The following is a 9,932-nucleotide window of genomic DNA, read 5'->3' on the forward strand; positions in this document are numbered from 1 at the left end:
ATGAAAAATACACTTTGCATAATCATGTGCAATGGTGGATGAGAAGTCTGGATCTCTTATAACTACAAGGGTTTACAAGCTTCTACTTCATACAGTATGCCCCCAATCCAGTCAATTCAGCCAAATAGTCAAGCAAAACTTTAGGTAGGTCATCTATAAGTGGCAAACAACCCGTTTGACTAAATTGACCACGTTTTGTTAATATGAGGACACGATCATTGCAGGTGCCCTATAAAGAAATCACTTGTAAAGGGCTGTTGGTTTCAATTAATTTTGCCCTCTTAGGCTCCTAGAAGTTGGCTTAATTGCTTCTTAGACCCAAGAAAAAGCCTTAACAAAAAGACAAACATTAATAACATAAAAATAAATATCACGCTCTGTGCACAGTCTTCTCGGTAGTAAGCTAGATTTCTCCATGGGAGAAATGTCACAAAAAATGAACAGAGAGACGTGGGGATACAGCAGAAATTTAGGATTATCTAATGCCTACAATTTTCTCTTACTCCGGTGACAGGTGTCAATGTTGATCAAAATTTTCTTTTGTACTTAGTTTATGTGTGAATCTTTGAATAGGATATTTTCAAGAGTCATTATGCCAGAGTAAAGGGCTGCACAGCAGGGAAGCAGTGTACTTCAGCTCAATACATCTATTGTCTGACAGTCTGGACTGGGGAGCTTCAAGCAGGGAGCGAATCCATTTTACAAAGACAACTTGTTTCTGCAGACAAAAGGTATCACCTGCAGAAAAGCTCTCTAAAGAACGGAGTGTGAATCTTCTTTGGCATAATAAATGTTCCACAGACATTCATTTTCCATGCAGGTAATCCTTAGGGGCTACTCCATTTTATTTAGATCATGCATATTTCATCTATTAGTGTGTGATCTTGCCCTGTGTCGGGGAGTCCTCAGAGTGAATCTGAGATAACAACTAAGTATTTTTAGAATTTGAAAAAAAAAGAGATAAATTTAAAGTATTACTGATAGTATATATATTCATTGAAGTGTCAGGTCAATGACAAATTTCCAAGGTTCAAAAGCTTGTTAGTTCCCTGGTTGCCCAGTAAGTCTGAGGTTTGGTTCCATGAGTTACAGGAAAACAGGCTCAATTTTAGCTTCTCTAAGCTTTTTGAAAGTCCTTGCATGTCATTTTCTAATAATCTTTGTTCCTACTCAAACTTCAATAGCAAGGGAAAAGAAACAGGTTTTTATCTTTAACATGGTTTTTAGGGGTTTTACTATTTTGAAGATTTTTGGAGAAAGGAGCTAGTTCTATTGGTTACTTTATATGTTAGCACACAAAGGAATTACAGATGGGAAGGAGAGTGCAAATGACTGTCAGAAAAAAGTCTCATGCATTTAAGATTTTTTACAAGTCAAAATATACATCCTCCTGTTGCCACCCATTCCTTAATTGTATAAGAACCATTCCTATCTCATCTGCCTCCTTCATAGCTCACTCAATTGGGATTAAAAATACTTTTCTTGCAAAGGAACTTATATATCTTATACCCATCAGTTTCATCAGTGGCGTTAATAAGAAATATAGCAGCAGCTTGGGTTGAGTCACCCATCATAGCCCCCATTTCTGGGGATTTAATTGTGTAAAATGACAGGTACATGAAATTAGGAGGAAAAAGCAATCTGCAGACTTTGGCACTAGCACACGTAACATTCTGTTTGAGTTGTTAAGGAATGAGGTTTGACAATCACTACACAGGAATTAAAAAATGAGAGATCTGCAGACAACAAACAATCATAGGCATTGGTTTTCAGCTTAATGCCCCCATCCACTCCCCACCCCATACAGTTTCAATTATAATAAAAATAGAGATCTTAACATCAGAATTTTGCTGTTAACTCTTCAAGCCACACGTAGGGTTCGAAGCACCAAATCCACAAGTTTCTCCAATCAAGTTTAAATGAACAAAAGCTGAATGAAGACTGAAGGATGCCAAAGTAACTGTTCTTAAACGAAGCTGTAACACAAAGTTCTCCCCCAAACACAGGGTATTAGTATCTAGTTCAAGTACTACCAGGCTGTATGTAGATCATGTCTCAGACAGGCTCCAGACAAGAACTACAAGTACTTTGGGTTCTAGGGGGCATCATCCATGATACCAAAGCAGGGCAGGGATCCCTTCTCCATCATCGATTTTCTGAAAGTTGCAACCCCCCTTGCGATGGGCTGCGGCAGGGTCGGTGCTGAAACTGGGGTCTGAGGGGAGAAAGTGAGCCCCCTCCTCAGCTGTTTGAACGGTTCTCCTTTAGAGCTCTCGCAGGGCTGTCCTGGCTTCTCAGGATCCATTGCCCTTGCTCAGAAGAGAGAGCCTCACTCCGACCCAGTAACAGTCAAAGAGTTGACCCACCTGTGGAACCAGACACAACATGGTCCCCCAAAGGCCGCTTAGGCGACCCCACTGCAATTGACAAGTCAACTTGTGCACTTAAAGCGTATCAGTTTATGGAACGCTTGTTTGAAGTCCTCGTTGGACATGGTATAGATGATGGGGTTGATGAGGGAGTTGACATAGCCCAGCCACGTGAAGAAGTCAAAGATGGCCAGGTGGAACCAGCAGGCGTCCTTGCAGATAGGCATCACCAGGGAGATGATGAAGAAGGGCAGCCAACACACAATGAACGCTCCCAAAATGATTCCCAGGGTCTTGGTGGCTTTGCGCTCCCTAGCGGCCATGAGTTTCTTCTTCTCCAGCAGGGCGTCGGAGACTCGCACTTTGACTTGGTTCACGTACACAGGAGACCCCGATTCGCTGGGTAAGTCTGCAGCCCGCGAATTAATGGAGGTGACGGAAGACGTGGACCCGGGCGAGTCAGTAACCAGCTGGGCTCGGGTCAGACGCTTGCCGGTTCTGTTGGGCGTCTGTTTCAAAATCCGGGAGCGGGCTTCCACGTAGATGCGGCCATAGAGGGCGATGAGCAGCAGGGTGGGGAAGTAGAAAGCGCCCACCGTGGAGTAGACAGTGTAAAGGATGTGATCCGTGTTCACCACGCAGTTCGACACCTCCTCCTCGGCTTTGGCCTGACGCCAGAAGAAGGGCGGCAGCGAGATGGAGATGGAGAAGACCCACACGAGCGCGATCATGACCGCCGCCCTCTTGGGAGTCCTTTTAGCCGAGTACTCCACGGCGTCCGTGATCGCCCAGTACCGGTCCAGGGCGATGACACAGAGGTGCAAGATGGAAGCAGTGCAACAGGTGATGTCCGATGACAGCCAGAAGTCGCACACCACCTGGCCCAGCGTCCAGCGGCCCGTGACCGTGTACATGGTGCTGACGGGCATGACCAGGATGGATACCAGCAGGTCGGTGACCGCCAGGGAGGCGATCAGGTAGTTGGCGGGGGTATGCAGCTTCCGCGTCCGGTACACAGTGGCGATCACAAACGCATTGGAGAGCGTGGTGGCCAAGGTGAAGAGCGCCAGTAGCATGACCAGTACTACTTTCCAGGGCAGGGCTATTGAGTCCTGGTAAATGTTGCCCACGGCGCTGCAGTTGTGGGAGGGAACAGCAGAGACGTTGGCTTGCGAAAGCCCCGTCTGGGAGCTCACGGACAGCGGCGGGGCACACTGAGCGCCCGCTTCCTCCATGTCTCTCCAAGCGCAGCTCTCGGGCATGGAGCGGACGAGGACGAGGAAAGGACCGCTGAAGGGGCCAGAGTCTTGTCCCCTGGTGGCTAGTCGGATCCGTGGGTTCCTCAATTACTCCTCCACCCGGGCTCCCAGGTGAACCTAGAGGTCAAGGGCAAGGCAGACGAGGCCGGCGGGCGCGTCCCCTGCACTTCGGGGCGCCCGTCGCTGCCGCCGCGTCTCTGGCGGTTCCTCTCTACGCCCCGTCTTAGCCCCGGGCTGCTATGGGCTGGTCCACAGAGCCCCGCTGCGCTCCGGCTCCCACCGGGGCGTCTAGAGGAGGAGGCTGTGGTTCTGTTTGAGGAGGGAGCATCGGCCAGGTGGGAGGTCTTACCCCAGTTGCTCGGGGCTAAGCGTCTCCTAACCCGGGCGCTCCGGGATCCGCAGACTCGGCCCGCACGAGTTTCCTAGCTGTCGAGACCAAATCTTGCAGGCCAGCGAGGGGTCCTGATCTTGCATTCCCGCCCTCCTCCCCAGGCTGGGGCAGTTTTCCTGCGGCGGCTGCGGTCGCCAGAGCTGGGCGGGGTGAAATCTGGGAGCCGCGCTGCGCCGCGCCTCGCGCCGGAGCTCTGCCCGCCCTTCTTTTCACGCGCTGGCCACTCCGGCGAGCTGCCCCGCGGAGAAGGGGCCGTAAGAGGTGGGACTCGGGGGCTGGGGCTGCGGCTGCTCGCGCCGCGCCGCCGCCGCCACCTCGGTCCCACGGGCGCCGCTCGGAGCCATGCCGCTGGGCGCACGGGTCTGGGGGACCTGGCGCGGCGGGCGGGGAAGGGGCAGGTGTCTGGGGGAGCTGCAGGGACGCGGCATACGCCGGTCCGGGAGGAGCGTGTGAGTGGCGGAGCGGTCGGGCTCCTTTTATAGAGTCCAGGTCCGGTCCGCCGGAGCCGTGCAACTCCTGCCGCGCGGCGAGTGCCAACGCCGGCTCCCCATCACCTTCCCTTTTTCTCTCTCCCTCCCTCCTATCCTCCCGCCCGGTTCTCTTCCCCGCCAAAGAAGCTCCCGCCGGGTCCTATCGCCGTCTTCTCCGGGTCCCATCCCCTGGCCCCTCTCCCAATCCGAACACCCGGGAGCCGAGGTTCTGGCCGGAATGGGGTTGAGGGCGTCCTGTCCATGCTTCTGTCTTCTTCCTAGCTTGCTGCACGCCCCTCCAGTTACACTCGCACCCTCAGCCGCGGGCACGTGCACAGCCTCACTAGGCTCCTTACTGGGTCCCTTACTAGGCTCCTAAGTACCGTCCCCCCCACCCCCGACCCCCGACCCCAGTAGGCCCGGCCAGCGCTAGGTGGAGCCAGCCGCAGTCTCTGACCTCTCCACTCTGGAATTTTATCCAGCCCTGCGGACCACACCCAAGTTAGAAGGAGGCGCCAGTAATATCGCCTTAGAAGGAAATGGCCAATGCTGCATTTTATACTTCGGGATTCAAGTCATAAACTCTAGGTACAGTACAAACTAATTTTTCATATCTGATTTTAGGAATCTGTGCTTTCCATTTAATCCCTCCCCTTTAACTGTGAGTCGACAGGAAAGAAGAGAGAGGGAAAAAAAAACAACTGCAAAAATGTACAAGTATCACAAACACAAGCACACTGTGAAATTAAACCGTCCGCTCCACCCTCCCACTTCAGCCGCTCAGCAGCTCAGTGTCTCAGGAAAACAGTTTGCAGTGAGCACGCTCGTTCCCATAGCCCGTCTAGAAAGGAGGTCATCAGAATTCAAGAAACAAACGGGCTCTGGGACCACGACCACCAGCACCATCCGTGCGCCTCCTTCGGCTTCAACAAATACATCGGGGTATCACCCATACGCGGCTCCAAGCAATACCAGTACCTAGGTCCCATGACCCCGGAGCAGGTGCTCTGTTCCCGTTCATCCTCCATCCCTAACAGCAACACATGTAGAGTAGAAGTACAAGTCAGAGAACATTGAAAGAAAAGTACCAGGAAAAGACACCGTATTTTCAGCCGTGAGAGCTAAGTGATCCCAACTGCGAGTTCCAAGCGTCTAGCTCCGTGTTTGGCAGCTAGAGTGCATTCAATAAAAATGACCTTCTAATTGCACTTATCAGGGTAAGTGTAAGCACATTTTAAAGAGAATTATTCAGTTTGGGGCCGGAGATTATCTGGCCCGTTCAGTTTAGAAGAGTCATTGAGATCCTTTGAAAGAAGAGCTTTTTACCCAAGGTGACACAACCCTAACCTCAGTTCCCTTGATTCCCGTGTCTCTAAGCCAACCAGACGGGCAAAAAATCTAGTGCCTGCTCTATGCTGGGAATTCTTCTAGGCACCTGGGTTGTAAAGGCCAATGGGGTAGACCCAGACCCAGTTTTCATGCAGTTTACATTCTAGAAGAGGCAGGCATGCAATAATAACACAAACAAGTAAATAATTAGCATAGTTTCATATAGCGTTAAGTGTTATGAAGAAAATAAAACACATTCACGTCTTGAGAGTGAGGGTACTTCTTTAGGTGGAAATTCTCCAAAATCGTCCTCTGGCTGCAGTCTGGGCTGCAGCAGCCAAGCTGGGTATAAAGGCACCACCTTCTCTGGCCTCTCCTGCCTTCCCTAGCGCCCAGCATCGCTTCGGTAAATTTAAGCGTCATTTGCACCGCATCTTAAGGGGTCCTGCCCATCCTTCCACCCCACCGACCTACATCAGGCCGCTAGCGAGTTAACTTATTTTGCAAACTGCAGAGCTCTCTTAGAAACCGCAGCAAAGGAAGGCGAAGCAGGCGAGCCTAAACCACTAGGTGGAGGCCTTAGTCAGGACGGAGCAAAAGTGTGTGTGGGTGCTGGGGGCAGGCGGCGTGAGGGGAACGGGCAGGAAACTGTTTTCCTGCTACCTTAGGGGAGCGGGACAAGGTTAGAGAGAACTGCTGAAGGGATGCGGGGAAGAGGAAGGCAAAGAGGAATGCTAGAGGCTGCAAGCAGCCTTTCCTTTTGCAATTTAATTGCTCCTCCTCGGGCTTGGCTTTAGCGAAGTGGGGAACCTGTGGCTTTCTCCAGCCACGCCTTCGCTGCTTCGCGAGTCCCGGACCCTGAGTGCAATCTGCCACCACTGGGAGGAGTTTGATTTTTCCTCCTTTGGTTAAGAATTTGCGTGAACACACCCAGCCATCACACGGATGGGATTTTGGCAGAATTTAGTGGAGAACCGTCCTTCCTTAACTTGGCTCCCTTGTTTCACTCACTTTGTTTTTGCACTTAAAAACATATAAAATATAGATATTTGCACACGAGTGCATGTTTGTGAAACACTCCAGAGACCAGGAAATCTTTAAAATCGCTTCTGTCAGGGTCGCCCCTGCGGAGGAGGGTCCCTTGGCCGCTCTGCAGTCCGCAACCGCGCTGGGCAACGCCCCTTCAAGTCTGCAGAAAATGCCGACACAGACAGCTGGAGGGGCAAAGAGGGAACCGAGGTGGGGTACTGACCTTCTGCTTGACTACCGGGCATTGAAACTGCGAATTAATGTGCTCCCCTCATCAACTCCACGCAAGCGGGGTGGCCTTTCAGCAGAAGCTGGGGAGGTGGAGGGTAACGCTGCAACCGCAGCGACGCCTGTGATTAGACACGAAGCCTGAGAAGGTGAGCTGCGGAGGGACCACAGAAGAATCGCCCCTCCAAGAGACCGAGTCTATGCTAGAAGGAAATGCTGCCGCTGCTGCCGCGAAACACGAGGCGCGGTCCTCCGGGGTTGCAGCGCAGCGCTAACGAGACCCGACGCAGTGAAGACAAGCCCCTTCCACCTCCACGCAGCCCCAACAGACACCCGGTAGAACATGCTGCAGCTCAGCTCTGGCTTGGCTGGAAGCCAGCCAGCCCTCTGGTCTGTGCGCTTGCAACATCCCTAGACTCTTTCCTGCATTTCCCAGAAAGAGACTTTAACCCCAGGGCCCAGGAGCAAAGAACTTCCTTGTGAATTTTATCTTTGCTTTGCAGAAAGAAAAAAAAAAAACAAAACCTGGAACACTCACGCTGTCGTCGCTTTGCTCTCTTGATAAAGCAAAGTGAAACTTCACACAGCTCCATGCCCACCAGTTGAAAAATCCACAAGCAGTCCCTAACCACGAAGTGTGAGGACCTGGCAAGCTACTTCTTGCAGATCCTGCTTCCTCCATCTATGGCCATGTTCTTTTTTGTTTGCTTGCCTTTTTTTTTTTTTTTTAACTTCCACCCAGGAAATGGGCAGCAGGAGATGACCATGAGCTCTGGTACATCCTCATGCATGGTGGTAGCCTGTTTCTAGGTTTCTATTTCTTCCAGTAACGATTCCTTAAGAAGAATACTGGTAGCAATGAAAGTTACCTCTTACTTATGTCTTGCTTGAAACTATGGAGATGTTCCGATAAATGAACATTTACATACATACAGATGTATACATACAATTTTTGCAGACAACCTCTGGGGGTTTACCAGACCTTCTGAGGCTCAGATCCCTCTCCATATTATTGACCCAACACTGGGCTTTTGACTTGGTATCCGTGTCATTGTACTTATGTGTTGTGTGCCTCTCAAGGGGTCTTTAAGCCAAATAATAAAAATGGGTGCTTTATTCTCTAAGTGCCAGGCTGGCATAAATTAACGCCTGAGAATTAGTAACTCTGCTACGTGTTTGTGTATGAAAACAAATATTGTATAAGGTATATCTGCATTTAAAGAAGAATGCAGACAAAAATTAGAGTATGTATATATAACTTAGACATGTTCTAATGCCTGTGTCTGTAGTAACAGCCACTTTGCTACTTCCAACAGATACCCACAACAGGTAGGTTACTGCTGGTTCAAAGCTAGCCCAGTTCCAACTAGTAAAAGAGTCAGCTCCCAACTTAGATCTCAGTCACATATTACCTGACTGAAGACCTAGGTTTTAGAAGATCATTTTTAACCTAAAGCTTATAGTAACATAAGCAAGGTTGGGTGCGGGAGAAGAGAGCTGATTTTTTTTTTCTTTTTGGACACAGAGCAGGTTTTGGCAATAATAAGAAATCATTGAATAGGAAAACAATGCCAGTGAATCCACCAAAGTTGAGAACAGCTTGCTGCCACCAGCAGGCAGTTCTGTGCAGGATGAAGTCTCTCCTAAAAAATGAAATCCAAGAATTTCAGTGAAACTGTCCACTGGCTTAAGGAAAGAAGCAATAGAAATTGGGTTTTGCCTTATTTTCAGACTAGGAAAAATTGCATCACTGTGTGATCTTTCCAGTTTTGCAAAAAAACCAAGCCATTTTATTGCTTCTTCATCTGTAAATAACGAATAATAAGCATTGTCTTTTATTGAGGGCTGTGTGCTAACTAAACCTTATACGGCATGTTCCACATACATTCTCTCACTTAATTCCTATAACAGCACTAGCAGTGTCATTATCATCTTCATTTTCTGGATGAGGAAGTTGAAGCTTAGAGAATTTAAGTAAGTCTGCCAATGCCAGACAGCTGGAGAATGATAGAACTAGCCTGTCTAATTTCAAGGTCCTCCTCTTTATCAATAGTCTACACCCAGTCAGCCAGGCAACTCAGCACTAGCAGCCCTTTTAACCATCCTGCCTGTGGCTTTATTTCATCTCGCTTGTGAAGTGGCATCAATGTTGATAGCTATTTAAATCTCCAGAATAGTGTTTGGTTAGGTGCCTATACATTTTTTTCGGGGGGGGGGGCGGTGGTAACGGTAAAAATCAGGTAGAGAATTGTGCACCATGATTATGTTTAGCCAGTTAATCATCACTTCCTAAGTAGCATGGTTAGGTGATCACATACCACATACCACATTTTCTGAAGTCCACAGCCCAAACAGTTTGACTTCCTTTCCTGGTCCCATTCAGTTACCTTCAGGGTTCGCTTTTTTTTTCTTTTCTATCTCATCTACCTTTTTTTTTTTTCTCCTCTTCATTATCCTTCCCTGTCTTCTCATCCTTAATCACTTCCCCCTAAGCCTGACACACATATGCATTAAATAAAAAACAAAACAATAAATTAAAGCTTTTAAAATTTGTTTGGAAGAAATACGTTAAATACAGTGACATTCCCTGTTCTTCATTTTTAACTATGTTAATGTAAATATCAGTTAAAAAAAAAACTAAAAAAATTGAATTGCTAAGTCTGTTGAATGTAATTGACTTTTTTCCCACCAGTGGGTCAGTCAGTGACTTAACCAAAAAAAAAAAAAAAAAAAAAAAAAAAGGGTTTTTCCTTAAAAAAAAATTTTTAAGAAAAAAGTTTTAAAAAAAAAAAAAAAAAAAGAGGGCTTTTCCTTGAAAGAAAATTATTCAGATAAAAGTTCTTTAAAGGACATCTTA

General features: G+C 48.3%; 1 protein-coding gene across 1 annotated transcript; it reads right to left on the minus strand.

The window, feature by feature from the left end:
- Positions 1-1,981: 1,981 nt before the first annotated feature.
- HTR1B (5-hydroxytryptamine receptor 1B) lies at positions 1,982-3,956 on the minus strand. Its single transcript, XM_007456608.1, has one exon. It carries the CDS (start codon positions 3,629-3,631, stop codon positions 2,432-2,434), a length of 1,200 nt encoding a protein of 399 aa, XP_007456670.1. The 5' UTR covers positions 3,632-3,956; the 3' UTR covers positions 1,982-2,431.
- Positions 3,957-9,932: the final 5,976 nt, after the last annotated feature.

Source organism: Lipotes vexillifer, unplaced genomic scaffold, assembly GCF_000442215.2.
Source record: "Lipotes vexillifer unplaced genomic scaffold, Lipotes_vexillifer_v1.1 scaffold1226, whole genome shotgun sequence".
NCBI lineage: Eukaryota > Metazoa > Chordata > Mammalia > Artiodactyla > Lipotidae > Lipotes > Lipotes vexillifer.